Source organism: Semicossyphus pulcher, unplaced genomic scaffold (assembly GCF_022749685.1).
Source record: "Semicossyphus pulcher isolate SPU_LCO1_2020_fin unplaced genomic scaffold, fSemPul1.0.p SCAF_19, whole genome shotgun sequence".
Classification (NCBI taxonomy): Eukaryota; Metazoa; Chordata; class Actinopteri; order Labriformes; family Labridae; genus Semicossyphus; species Semicossyphus pulcher.
In genome coordinates, this window is record NW_027211692.1 from 4,279,341 (window position 1) to 4,294,294 (window position 14,954).

General features: G+C 44.7%; 1 protein-coding gene across 2 annotated transcripts in view; it reads right to left on the reverse strand.

Moving 5' to 3' along the window:
- The window catches only part of caln1 (calneuron 1), a 69,589-nt gene that overhangs the window by 40,079 nt on the left and 14,556 nt on the right, over positions 1 to 14,954 (reverse strand). For both annotated transcript variants that reach the window (XM_069668434.1, XM_069668433.1), the window contains exons 3-4: positions 6,655 to 6,798; positions 233 to 345 (exon numbers count right to left, since the gene is read on the reverse strand). In XM_069668434.1, coding sequence (XP_069524535.1) covers positions 233 to 345; positions 6,655 to 6,798 — 257 coding nt within the window. The remainder of the gene's footprint in view (positions 1 to 232; positions 346 to 6,654; positions 6,799 to 14,954) is intronic.

Sequence of the window (14,954 nt, forward strand, 5' to 3'; positions counted from 1 at the left end):
ACTGCCCTTCAAAGAGCTCAGAAACAGTGCTGGTAAAAGAGCAAACTCTGGATCTGTCACATTTTGACTGAACACTGAGTTCTTTGCAGAAATCAGCTGCAAGTTTCCCTCTATTGCATAGATGATCTTTAAACTGAGACACACAGCGTCTGTTCCTCATATCTAAGTCGGTTCAGGTGTCATGATTCAGCAGAGCTAATGGATCAGGTGTTTAACGAAGGAAGGTTTTTACCTGCCAGAAGATGGTATCTATTGTGCTGCCCAGGAAGCCTTCTCTGGTTTCAGACGACAGCAGTTTGGGTCCGAGGATCGTCATGAACTCGTTGAAGTCCACCTGTCCATCACCTGAAACAACACAAGAGGACAGATTAAGGATACATGATGATGTAAGCTGTGTCCTAATCCAGCGGCCGTATTTGAAGCCCGATTGCGTCACAGCGGCGCGTCGAAGGCTCCTTCAGATGCGGCCGACAAATGCGTCCTCCTTTTGCATCCTTCGCGGCCAAATGTATCCCAAGATGCATTGGGCGCCAATACAAACGAGAAGGCAGATTCTTACGCAGCCGAGGAATACACCTTAAAAGTTTTTTGTTTCAACTCCATCGAATAGCTAAAAATACACATGATACAGGTAAACGAAAAGGCCCTTGAAACAAATTATCTTTAAAAGTTAGGTGACGTTAGTAATGCTAGCTACTTAGCCTGCTAGCTACCTGTTGCTAGGCAACAAGAGCAGCGTTGGGTGACGCAAGGGTAGTGTCATTTGCATTGTTTGCAGCTTTTGTCAAACTGGTTGTTGTTTGTAAATGAAACTCAAACTCTATCTGATAATTGGAGTGGTTCCTCTAACCACAGAGCACAATCCAGGCTGCAACCTTGTCTTGTCTCCGGGTCTCGTCTATGTCGTTGTTTATTCTCAACACCACCCGGTTCAGTGGAAATGTTTGAAACAGCATGAGCTCTGTCCTGCTCGTTCCCCTTCATTGGTTCGGAGAGAGCGGAGAGGCAGAGTGAATGACAAATGATGTTCCTGTCCTGAACAAGTACAGCTGATGTGCCCCTGAGCAGAGCACCAGCAGCCTGCAGCTCAATGTTTATAACTGCATGAATGTGAAGCTGAGGGGGAATGGGGGACATAACAGTGAACGTGTCCCGGATTGAACAGGTGTGCAGCGCAGACATAATTGAAGCCTTTAGGGTTGAAAAGGTTTCTGCAGTTCTCTCTCTTCAGTGTTTGTAGAAACTCGGCGTTTACAGCCTGTGTCTGTGCTGAAAGGGAAGTAAGGATGCTGTTTATGTCTTTGTTGTTCTAATCTAAAACCAGCACGCTTCAAATCGCACAGTTCAACACACTATTTACTACTGAGACGAGAGATAGTTAAAACAATGAGCCCTGACAAGCTCTGTAATACGGGATATGAAGCAGCATCAAAGTTTACAGCCACAGAATCACTCACAACATGAAGCTCCTGCTGTTTCATTCCAACACTATGATCCGGCAGCCTGCTGATCGCTGCTGAAGCTGCTGCCAAAACAAATCATCAAAACTGTGCAGACATCAACACGTTCCCACAGATCATAGATTCACATTGAATCTTTGTCTCTCTGAGAGGAAAGTTTCCATAAGACCCGCGAGGTTTCTTTGTCTCCCTGCACAGTTTGTCTGGTTTTATCGCCTGTATGTTCGGATGAATCAAACAGACGCTGAAAGCTCTCGCTGTTTGTTACAGGAGGAGGCAGTTGTGAAAAATTAGATGTTTAAAACGACTCAGTCTGTCCTTCCTCCAGCCCCTCCTCTCCTGCTCTGGCTGAGGCCACTGTGGGCCATGTCACACAGGAACGGTTAATGCCACTGACAGCAGCGTGTTCCTGCATATTCAGCAGGGCAGATGCATCGCTGCAGGCCAGATGGAGCAGCGGTGAGATCAGAGGATGTCCGGACAGCTGGATGGGTGTTTGACAGTGAGATAAAGGTGGTCTGGGTGTTCAGGTTCAAGGTAAAACAGAATGCGCGTACTGAGATCCGGCTACCGAACCCAAGTGAGATCTTTACAGCTCAACGGTGACTTTTTATACCTGAGCAGGAAAAAAACATTAACAGAAAGAGGGTTTAAGGTGACTGCACACCAGAGATGTGGACATGAGTCATGGTGACTTGGACTCGAGTCGACTCGAGTCACTGTTTTGATGACTTGCTACTTGACAAAAAATAAATGACTTGAGACTCGACTTGGACTTGAGGCATGATGACTCGGATGACTTGCGTGTGTTCATAAGTTTGAATGTTAGCTGTTAAATATAAGATGATTAAATCTTGTCAAGTTTCTGTCAAACAATCAAGTGCAAACTGGGAGTCATGATTGGACGACTCAAAAAGCTCCCCGGTAAGTGATTGTCATGACTGCATGACTGGCTGTCAGTCAAACTCCTCGCTATGGCAACATGCAACATCAAAGCCCCCAAAGAGAATCCTCATCAGTCGTACTCGTTACTACTCAACACGGTCTCAGAGCAGACCATCGTCATGGCTGCGTCTGTGCCAAGATAACACAGATACAATTCACTGTCATACTTTTTGAACAGGTTATATAAATTGACCAATAATATCATTATTAGACGGGCTGCTAACACCTTGTGTTTTCTCTTTATAAAGACCGGATAGTACAGGTAAGAGTGCTGCATCTTGGGTAGAAAAAAAGTGACTTGACTTGCCTTAACTAACTAATGAATCAAGACTTGCTTGGGACCTGAGCAAAAATGACTTGGTCATAACACTGCTGCACACTGACCAGACAAACGTGGACCAACTCCAACCAACACCAACTGTCGGGCCAGTGTGTGCCGACAGTTGGTCGTATGGAGTTGTTCAACTTTGTCAGGTCCAGTCGCGTTTGGTGGAGTCGTGGAAAGTCAGTCAAAGATCAATGTGCGCCTTTTCCCAACAAACCGTGACATTCTGAGAGTGCGTTCCCTTGACAACTAGCCTATACTCTCATGTGGAACATCAGTACGCACGACCTTCGTCCATGTAACATAAAGCTGAAACTTAGAAAACGAAAGTAGGCAACAAAAGTCCGTCTTGTCAGCTGATGGGCATTGTTTGGGCAGTGTGCAGTCACCTTTACGGCGAGTTTTCTGCATGCTTGTAGGCTAATTGAACATTTTCAAATGCAAATCTTCTAGATTAACGCTTTGATGTTTTACCAGCGGTAGAACATCAAAATAAAAACTCAAACATCCCTCGTCATCGGGAAGCATCTCAGCATATTTGAAGTTCACCTTAAGAGCCCTGTTTGCTTTTCCTAACGCTTCATGGTTGCATGCCGGCTCTCCTTTTGATGCATCTGCAGTTTGTGACGGCTCAACTTTATGCACAAAGTCACCGAGTCACTTTCTGTGTCTGTCAAAGTCCGAGCCACCCGCACCTGACCGCTCTCTTCCTGAGTTATGTCACAAGCGAGCTTCCTGTTTGAGCTGGAAACAGAGCGATGAATTATTGAGGAATGATGCTCAGACCTGCTGCCTTCAGTTAAAGTCAAAGACGTGACATTAAAGATAATAGAGAATGAAAACCTGATGTTGATGTTTAGGTAATAAAGTTTATAAGACTCAGAGAGGGACGAGGCACAAAGGTCATAAGCACCAAAAGGAAGAGAAGACAAAGGCTGGTGCAGTGCTGTGATCTGGAACAAAGAAGGGTGGTCACACTCTCCATGAAGGGCATTCAGAGCTCAATAACAATCTCAGGGATTGGCAGAGATGAGCCGAGCAGATAACCTGTCAGTATCTTCAGGATATCAGGTGGACTTGGCTGCTGGACTCTGAATCGATGGCTGTGACGGAGGATCCAATCCTCACAGCTGCCCACTTGGCTGAGATACAATCATTACCATCCATTCTCATTCACCTGCTAATGCCCCCCCTCTCCTCTACGCAGTGTCCCTTTGATCACTGCCTCTCTGTCATTGTGTCAGCGTGCACGCATATGAGAAGATCATTTCCCAAACTGCCTTTAAAAGAACCATGAAAACAGCAACAGGACGGATTTTTCACACTTAATCTGTCAGTTTACCAGGACGTTGTGGAGACTTCTTATCACGTTGTTCTCTGACACTTTTCTTTTAATCAGTGCTGGAAGTGGTTCTAACCTGCGCAGATATATTGGTATCACATAAATGTTTCAGATATATATGAAACTTTTTAAACAGAATACATAATGCAGAGAAATGGTGCCTCGTAGTTTGTTCAACAGAGGGGGGTCTCTGTTATGCAACACTCTGAATATAAGAGGAAAAAGACACGAGGGGAAAATCAATGTTTTCACTCTGTCAGAGCGAGGGGGCTGCACATGGACATGCGCCCCGAGAAGCTGGGGGACTCGGTGCCTTGCTCAAGGACGCCTCGACGGAGCCCAGGAAAGAAACCGACCACCCTCTGGTTCCCAAGCCGAGTCCCTACAGACTGAGCTACTGTCTACCCCATGCAGCAGATGCAGCAGATGCAGCACATGTAGCACATGTAGCACAAGTAGCACATGCAGCAGATGCAGCACATGTAGCGCATGCAGCACATGCAGCAGATGCAGCACATGTAGCACATGTAGCACATGCAGCAGATGCAGCACATGTAGCACATGCAGCAGATGCAGCACATGTAGCAGATGCAGCAGATGCAACAGATGCAGCACATGCAGCAGATGCAGCACATGTAGCACATGTAGCACATGTAGCACATGCAGCAGATGCAGCACATGTAGCACATGCAGCAGATGCAGCACATGTAGCAGATGCAGCAGATGCAACAGATGCAGCACATGTAGCACATGCAGCAGATGCAGCACATGTAGCAGATGCAGCAGATGCAGCACATGTAGCACATGTAGCAGATGCAGCACATGTAGCACATGCAGCAGATGCAGCACATGTAGCACATGTAGCAGATGCAGCACATGTAGCACATGTAGCAGATGCAGCAGATGCAGCACATGTAGCAGATGCAGCACATACAGCACATGCAGCACATGTAGCAGATGCAGCACATGTAGCACATGCAGCAGATGCAGCACATGTAGCGCATGCAGCACATGCAGCACATGCAGCAGAGCCCAGCTGAGCAGACACTCTGGTTGACGATGTTACTTATTCTTTAATACAGTTATTTGCTTAAGCAGCTGTCTGAGTGTGTTTGCATCGTGTTTTGATTTCAGCTCAGAAATTCATCAACCTCGTAAAATTGATAGACCGGTATTTGTTTAAAGTCAGCTGTTCTCTAAAACGTACATAAATCAAACCGATCTCTAGACTTTTATTGTTTGTTTCCTTTGTTTGTCTAAAGCTGCTGGATCATATCTGACTGAGCTGTCTGCACTGAATCACAGTTTGGCACATTAACAAACAAAGACAGCTCTCAGTAGGCAGCCGGCCCGTCGTCACATTCAATAACGCCTAAATGAAGAAAATCTTCAGTATTTTGCTAATGAAATCAATCAATACAAACAGGCTGACCCGGGTCATCTCATGGGAAAGAGGTTTTCCAAAAAAAACAACTTTAACAAATTTAGATCCAGATGCAGCAGCAGACAGAACAATGAGAACCGGGCGAATGAATAAATAAACAGCATAACACTTTGCAGACTTCCTGAGACAAAAGCTGCAGTGACCTTCATCAGCCTCGCCTGCTTCTTCAAGTGGCAGCAGACGATGCAACAAGATCCGGCCCTGAGGCACAAAGCAGCGCCGGTCTCCTGAGATTGTGGAGCGGATGAGTCAGAAGAGGAATAAAGGCAGTCTAACTTCTTAAACTTTAATATTCAGCCTTGAACATTTACAGTGTTTCTCCCTCCACAGTGAAACTGAAAGCACTTATCAAAGCCTGAGATAGCAGCAAGGAGAATTTGAATATTTTCCCTGTGATGTGACATTTGCATATTGCATTTTCCCGGTCTTATACAACTTTAAGCGTCTTTTCTTTATAAAATGTCAATCACAGCTAATGCAGGCGGCTTTGCCTGGAGCCTGCCGCTGCGCACAGGAAGTCTTAAGAAGAGGGATCGCTTGTGTTTTGTTGCTGCTAGGCGTGTTGTCTTCAAGGACAAAAGGTTAAAAGGTCACAGGTGAGGGTAAAGCTGCTCAGATAAACACCAGCTGCTTCAGATCTTACTGCTATGACAGCTGTAGACAGAAGTTATGTGCATGTGTTGTTCTACCACTGTTTTGTCATGCATTTCCATAAAGATGAATCTACTGCAGCCACCTTTGTTCTGAAGAAAAGTCTCCCCATGCGATGTATGAATTCATTTTATTAACGTCACATATTCTTTATTTATGTCGTCCTCTCACTGCCTCAGTTTCACTTGGCTACTTTCATGTGTCAAGTAGAAGCTGCGAGTGTTTGAGATTGAAATGAGAACACATTCAGGCTTGCATTAATAAATGTTTTATGCATAGCACGGAGGGATAAGTTATCTGTGCGTCGAAGAGGCAAAAAGTGCAGAAAAAAGTGTTGTGTAATGTAAATCTTTGTAAAGTGACGTGTTTGTGAAACCAGACAGCAGTTTTTCTGTCACGATGCGACACATCGGGAGAGGAACCCCATCACACAGAACATTTGTACACCTTTATGTGTGTGTATGTGAGTGTGCATGACGTGACTCACCATCCATGTCTAGTCTCTGCATGATGATGGCCAGCTCCACCTCACTGGGCATGTAACCCAGAGAGCGCATGGCCATACCCAGCTCCTGTTTGGAAATGAACCCATTTCCGTCCCGGTCCAGGACCTTAAACGCCTCGCGGATCTCTGCCAACACAAACAGGAAATCATCTCAGCATGTGTAAACAAGGCTCACCCATACTGCAGCATGTACTCATGATCGTTTACAGCACTGTGTGTAAACAGCCGGCAGACATCTTTGTTATTACTTCCTCACACTGTCTTGTAGTATTTTTGGGACTCCTTTCATTGGCAGTGATGCACCTGTCACGACTTTGAATCCATCCTCTGTTTCATGAAGCCAGTTGGCATTTCAGACGTCCCCTTCGCTCAAGATCATCCGCACACCCCTCTCTTCCTCCCTCCCTCTCTCTCCTCCTGCCTGACCCAGCTTCAGGCTCCGAGTTAGGCAATTGGTCTCGCACCACTGCCTCGAAGTTAACAAGATCAATCCCGCCCATCGATTCATTTTCCTCACCTGCTGTCACAGTCGCTCTCCACTCGTTTTCATGATTACGAGTTTTTCCACCGGGCTGTTCCCTTACTCTGCTTTCTTTGCTCTTCTTCACATTTCACTGAATCATTCTTAACTTTAAGTTCGTTCATCATCCAAAGGGCCGCTCAGAAGAACGTTAGAGGGGTGGAGTTTGATTATGTGTTACCGGGATAAAACATGTGACCTTCAGAATAAAAGCCTTCCCCTTCAATCATCATAATATTACTCCCACTGATGCTGCTGTATATGAAACCTGTCCTGCTCTGCACAGTTAACAGGTGCATCAGGTCTGTGCACACGGTTTAGTCATCACACAGTAAATGTACTGGCAGCTGAATTTATCACCACAAGCTTCTGCTGGAGGTTTCTCACTCTGGGACAGTCACAGGTCGTCTAATAAAACACATTTGTTTTATTTACAACACACAGGGGCAGGTCGCGCTCACAGTCAACTTTGTACTGTCATTACAAGAGAAAGTCAAGTCAATGTTATTTATGGGGTCAAGTCATAAATTTGCCTCCGAGAGAAGAGACAGAGCGAGGACGGAAAAGAAGTCAGAAACTCGCTGGTTTGTTTTTGTTTTTAATCTTTGCTGTTTGAGATCTTGTGACCCGTCAGATTTATCTCGTCTGGGTCTGATCTGCAGTTACGCTTCACTTGATGAAATTACTTTGGCAGCAAAAACAGAAACCTCTGTGGTTTCCTGTGTTGTTACTGTTCTATTGACAAATATCCATGAGATATACTGCGAGCGTATGACGGCTAAAGTGCAGGAAAAACACAAACAGCTCATAGTCCTGCAGAAAACCAGTTTTGAGACGCTAATAGAAAATGTTCTGTTTCTGCTGAAACTTACAGCGATGTGGACTGAACTCAGTGTGCAGTTTGAAGGTTCCTATTTGTTTCATCAACAACGGTAACAGGGCTGCAGACGGAGTCTTTCCTCTGTGCCTCTTTGCCACTTGTGTTGTGAAGTGATTGGAATATGTCAGCGTTTTTTTTTAAGTCTACGTCCTCAAAATATTACAAAGCTTTGCTGTAATGGTGACACATGCAACAGCATTTAAAGTGATAATCTCTTTCATGTAAATAAATGTCTGTTAAGTTTCTATCTATCATCGAATGAGGTAACACAATGGTGATTGAGCCGATGGCCCACGGATGAAAGCCTTTGCATTTGCAGTATTACAGACTGGGTGTCTGGTGCGGCGGAAAACATCACAAGTGGCGCCCAGTTATTGATGTGTTTTCCATCAGCCAGCAGTGGTTGGTCTGCCAGAGAGGGTAGGCGGAGCTAAGCGGCTGCTTTTCCGCTCTCTGCAAGTGTTGCGAGTAAACAGTAATCTACTATGGCTGAACAAACAAAGAAAAGATGGATAACTACAGATACAACTTCAACAAGAAGTGAAAATCCAAAGAAGAAGAAACAAACTCGACGCTCAGATGAAGCAAACAGTCTGAAAAGGAAAGCGACCGTCAGCCAGGAAAATCAAGAGTTACAACCGGAGCCAACCGTGGACGTCACACATGCAGCACTGTCTGGATATCTGGGAAGTGTGCTCCTGCAATTACCGTTTATCACCAAAGGTGCCGCCAAAGAGAACGAAACTGAGATCTTTGAGATTATAACTTTAAGAACAGTAAACTGTCTGATTCACACAGAAGGCAAGAACACTTTTGCAAGAAGAAATCTGAAGTGCCATCACATAAAAACTGCCCGTTTAATATGAAATAATTTAGTTTATTTTGATCGTAGCATCTTAATATTCTGTCTTGAGTTCGTAGTAATAACCAGAGCGCTCACTCGTTACGCTGCTGAAGCTTCACTAACCTGACTCACTCTCTAAGCAGAGACAAAAAAAGCCTCACTTGTACTCAGGTGAGTCAGCAGCTGCTTCGCCGGCTGCTCGACGTGCCATCGACTCGTCAGTGGAAGGAGTCAGCCGGCTTCACTGCGCTTTAATAAATGCATATTTCATAAATGTGCCTACAGACAGGAGCGGATGTATGACAGGAAAAGAGAGGGAGACTGACAGGCATCCGTGCTTTTAAATAGAGGTGGAATGTCACTTCTCTGAACACTATGACTGCATGACATGCATGAGCACACTGTGGAGCGCTGCATAATCTGAGACCGGGAAGTGGAATAGATGGTTTAACTCTGCAGCTCCCAGAAAGCACGGACGCTTCATTATGTCCTTTAAGAGACGACGCTGCATCTTTCTGAAAGCTTTAGATCCAGCAGCAACAGAAACGTACGGATGCAAGAGCCAGAAATGCAACGTTAACTTAGCGAAACAACACATCAACACTGCAGCACATGGTAAGAGAGGAGAATATCACACAAGCACAAAGGGAACAAACATCTGTCGTAACTGAGTGGAAACGTTTTGCTATTGATTGCTTCAATTCAATATCTTCCAGGGAACAAATACTAACCGCATTTTGTCACTGCCTGAGCCGAGCCGGCGCTACACTCAACTAAAAAACAGTCATTAAGGAACGAGCCCATCGATCATCCTATTATCAGCTGCCATTGTGAAGCAGTCTGCCGGAAAATGACTTGGAACAACAAAACGTAAATGGAGCGTAAATTATGAATTGGCTCATAAATGTGTTCTGACTGTGTTGAGCACCTTCGGTAGATAACAAGAGGACACAGGCTCTGACCTGCATCACAACAGCACGTTACTGCCTCCACAAACAGCTGCGAGGAGAGCGCCCGAGCAAGTAAAGCACCATCATCATTTGTGACAATGTAAAACCGTGTGTGATATTTTCTTGGATGCGCACACACACACGATGAAAACACACATCAAAGGCATCCAGATTATTTGCTCTGCATTAATATCAGCGTCTCATGAATTAATCCGGCGGTGACTCAGGCCCTCGTGGAAGACTTTATTGTGTCTGGAGCTTGTTGGAACAGAACATTGAGTGGATTTATATTCACATGACTCGTATCCATCAGGACTGCTGGCACACGGGGAACATCGAGCTGCTCTCCAACTCAAACTCTGACATTTGGTGCAGAATTATTCTGACCAAAAGGACAGAAGTAACAAAATGTGTCACTCAGACTCTGATGGAGCAGAATCCTCAGGTGGAGGAGTTTGTTCATTGTGTATGCGAGTTACGCCTCGTGGTGTTAAATGTTAATGAGGGCATGTCTTATAGTTAGTGTGTCCTTGACTGCATATGCTTGAATGACTAAAGGTCCCTTTACTTGCATTATGTAGTCTGCTCACTATTTTATTCACCACACAAAGAAGAGCAGACAGTCATTGAATGCAACACACCGAACAAACTTAATATTCTACTTTTTTTCACTGAGACATTTTTTTGTTAAAGTTGGAATCTCGAAGATCTCAGTTTCTTTCTCTTTGGCGGCACCTGTGGCGAGCAGGAGCACACTTCCCAGATATCCAGACAGTGCTGCATGTGTGACGTCCACGGTTGGCTCCGGTTGTAACTCTTGATTTTCCTGGCTGACGGTCGCTTTCCTTTTTAGACTGTTTGCTTCATCTGAGCGTCGAGTTTGTTTCTTTTTCTTTGGATTTTCACTTCTTGTTGAAGTTGTATCTGTAGTCATCTATCTTTTCTTTGTTTGTTCAGCCATAGTAGATTACTGTTTACTCGCAACACTTGCAGAGACCGGAAAAGCAGCCGCTTAGCTCCGCCTACCCTCTCTGGCAGACCGACCACTGCTGGCTGATGGAAAACGCGTCACTAACTGGGCGCCGCTTGGGATTTTTTCTGCTAAAGTCGCCACAGACACCCAGTCTGTAATACTGCAAATGTAAAGACTTTCATCAGTGGGCCATCGGCACACTCATCATTGTGTTACCTCCTTCAGCTGTATGGCAGTATGTCAAAACAAAACGGGATTTGTGGCTGAATATTATCTCAAATTTTGATTAATCAGACAAATGTAAAAACCTGAAACAAGAAAACTTTTGCATCATAAATGAACCGATAAAATGAACTGAGAGTTCCTGAATAATCCTCTGTCAATGGACTTATCAATTATTTAACATTAAGCCTTTAGCGTAGGTCTAGATTTACTAACACACATACAAGATGAGGCAATTAAAAAGAAGTAGAAAAGTTTGGATTATAAAAGATTATTAAAGACATTTATATTTTATCTTTTAGTTTTTGTGGTTTGGTTTGATTGGCTCTGTCCCAGGAGTGGAACGAGAGTCTGCAGTGGAAGCATCTGAGAGGAGGACAGACACCGCTCGCCGCCTGCACGCCACACTGGAGTCCTACCAGAGCTGTCTCAGCGGTCGACTGTACAGGATCTATTGCAATTTTGTTCCCAGGATGATTCTGCCATGGAAACCGTGTTGTGTTAGTCTCAGTAGTAGTAGCAGTGGTGGTAGTACCGTAGCTCTTTAGGTGTAGTGGCTTCCCATGGGACTGAGGACAGGTAGAACACATTCAGCACCCTGGACAGCTCCTGAAACTCCTGCTATGACATGTTCCCTGTCGTGAGTCAGTGTGATTCTGAGTGCTGCAGGCAGTCAGCAGCACATACAGTACACCTGGTTCCATTTCCTGTAACAGTAGCTTCACTTCCAGCACCAGCTGGTAGTTAAGTCTCTGAGACACCTGCTACGTTTGGAGTCTGCAAGAAGGTAGCGGCTTCTTATACCCATGGAGCTGGAAAGAAGCAGCCTAATGCCGACGCCCGTCAGCCTCCCTCCCTCCCTGCTGAAAGGAGATCTCTGCTGGTGGGCTGAGCAGACACAAACCTCCCTGCAGGCTTACGGGCGTCTGATTCAGCTCAACTTGCTTAGTGAAGGAAGAGCCTGAGTGCCGACTCGGAAGGATCTCTCCTGCTGCCCTTTCACTAAACCTTTAATGAAAACGCCTATTGTAGGGTTTGCAGTAAAGCCTCCACTTCTTCTTCTATTCTTCTTCATTGTTCAGTCTGCTGTAAATCACCCAGGACCAGCACTGTGGATCAGATGTGATACGCTGAACTCTATGCTGCTACACTGTTAGTCTGACAGCCGCAGTGAGAGCCAGACTATCACACTGTCGAGTATAACAACCACCCCGGTGTTTACAGTACATGGTCCGGAAATTACACTGGTTGAAATTTCAGCTCCACAATGTTTTTGTTGAAAACAGCAGAATACAACAATTCTCAGTAAAGTTCCCTAAACGTTTATGTGCAGCAGTTCCTGATGTTTAACTCATTTAAATTCTGCGCTACCAACGCCGTGACGGTTTCATTTGCATAAAACTAAAAGAAAGCACGTGTTCCTTTGTGCACAACAAAGGTCAGGGACCCTGTGCAGCTCTTGGCCTGGTATACACCTCACTCAGGAACAATAATAACACAGTTTAACCTCTTTATTAGAAGACATTTAAAGGTGGAGGCTTTGAGGTACAGACGTGTTTAATTTAGTAAAACTTAACATCCTCTGGTTCTCGCACTGACTCAGGAGCAGGCTGTTCTCCTGCACTGCGCTCCTTTCCACACCTTGCCTGCACCATACTGTAACTCCATTTGCATAAATATGGTAATGAATATAACAAAAACTGTATGCTTTTTTATTTACAGTTGAACTGCAAGAAAGAAAAAGAGAGGATGCACTAATGTGAGGAAGCAAACGTGTGCAGCTCTGGGACAAACCTGCAAAGAGACCGAATGACATGGAAAAATCCACGTTACACTTTTGGGTATTAAATCATATGTGCAGATAAAGAAGGGAGCCTTAATAAAAAAAATGGCCTCTGGATGTAAAAGCTCAAATAAAATCTATAAAGCCTTTAAAGTCAGTTGATTGACAGCAGAGCTCCTGGTTTTGACATCTGACAGGATCAAAGATCGGAGGCTCAGCTCTGCTGCCAGGCTCAGCAGGAAGTGCGTCCGTGTTCACACACTGACTGAAATCTCTACGATCAATCGGACATCATCAAACATTCTGTTTCAAGTAATTAAATACAAACTCTACGGCCTGTAAGTGACATTCAAAAATCCTCTGCTGGTAAAAATGTGCTCTGTATGATCTTTACTCTCTTCTGTGTAATGACATTGTCAGCTCCGAGGGCAACACACGGAGTGAAAACACAGCTCAGGTCTTTAGTGTTGCCTCGGCGGCTCGGATAGCGATGCAAAGGATTCAACAGTCTTCTGACCTTGACTATAATTTCAACCTTCACAAAAGGGAAAATCAGAGCCACAATTTTTACCTGCTGCAAATGAATACTGAGATAAATCTGGCCAGGTAACTGAATGTTTACACACAGTAACCTGAAGGTCTCTTACAGGAAACAACAGCTTCTCCTGAGAGATGAGACACAAAACCACTCCAGATGACTGATTCCTCACCCCCAGCCGCGTGACAGATCGTCCAGCTGCTGCCAGCTTCTTAATGGCCCTGGACAAATACACTAAATTGCTTCTTTAAATATTGTGAAGCAGGAGTGTTGAATGAGAACGTGGAGGAAGCTGTGCAAAGGAAAAAGGACGACGGGAGACGCATACGAGTTTCAAACGACGCTTGAAAAGAAACAGATAAGGCTCCTTCTTCTGATGTCTGATGATAACCTTGTCCTCGTACGTCCTGCTTTAAATAATGATGACGAGTGACAAACACACCTGCATAACTGCCATTACTGTCACACACTGCTGACTATAATCGCCTGTACCCGCCAGCAAGGCTGTTTTTGCTCATACATTTACAGATTTATGTCGTAGCAGCTACAAACAGTTGGTAAGTGTAGATGATCTGTACGTGAGTGGAGAGATGAGTATGTCAGAATGTATGAAAACCATTTTTTATTTCTGTCAAAATGATCAGAGTGTGAATGTTCTCTTCACATCTTTAAAGTCTAAATCAATGTGTTTCTGGTTTTGCTGCAATGATTGCAATGATTTGTGGGCCTCCAGGAAACCAGGCAAAAGCTTCGAGGAGAAAAGTGACTTGACGAAAGGTTTGACAGACAATGAACTGGGCAGACAAAGGCCGTTCCCAAACCACTCCCCTTCATATTTCCACTCCGTTTGCACGCTCACGCGGAGGGTCCACCACATTGAGTGCTGTTGTTAAACCCTCCACCAGCGAGTCTACACCGATGCGGATTTACTGACCAGAAGCAACGCTGCGTTATGTTTGTCATGAGATGAGAACTGCTTTAATTAAAAACATGAAATAAAGTTTTCAGGATTTAATAAATCGCTTTCTGTCTATAATCAATACAAGTGAAAAGGTTAAAGTGTTCATATTAACAGGGGCGGTTGTAAAAACTCAGCAGGTCATTAACACGAGTTTGAAAAATATATCTACCAATAAGATAAGCCGCCGAGGAAGCGCGGGATGAAATGTATGTTCCTCATGATGTGGAGTGATTTTAATGACTCTGCGTCACTAGTATTTCTGTCGCTTTTATTATTTGTGTGACAGGAAACCATGGTTACACACATTTCCTGTCTCCGCCGGAGTGAGAGGAGTTCGTCTCAAAGCTCGGCGCTGTGTTTAATCCCTTCACCCTAACGAGGGGTGCTCCGTTCAGCTGAGAGTGTGACGTCAAAGGGAGTTCACTCCGCAACAGAATGGGAGCGGGGAGGGTCCGGTTTGGGAAAGGCCCAAAGACTTGTGCTGTGTTTGAAATGCATTACTGTACTAGCAGTACGTTCTAAAAAAATGTGTACGTCGTATGCCAAAAAAAGCAAAATGTGCAGTATGCCAAAACTACCCGGATGTCGTACTGATTGGGAAAAAATCTCCA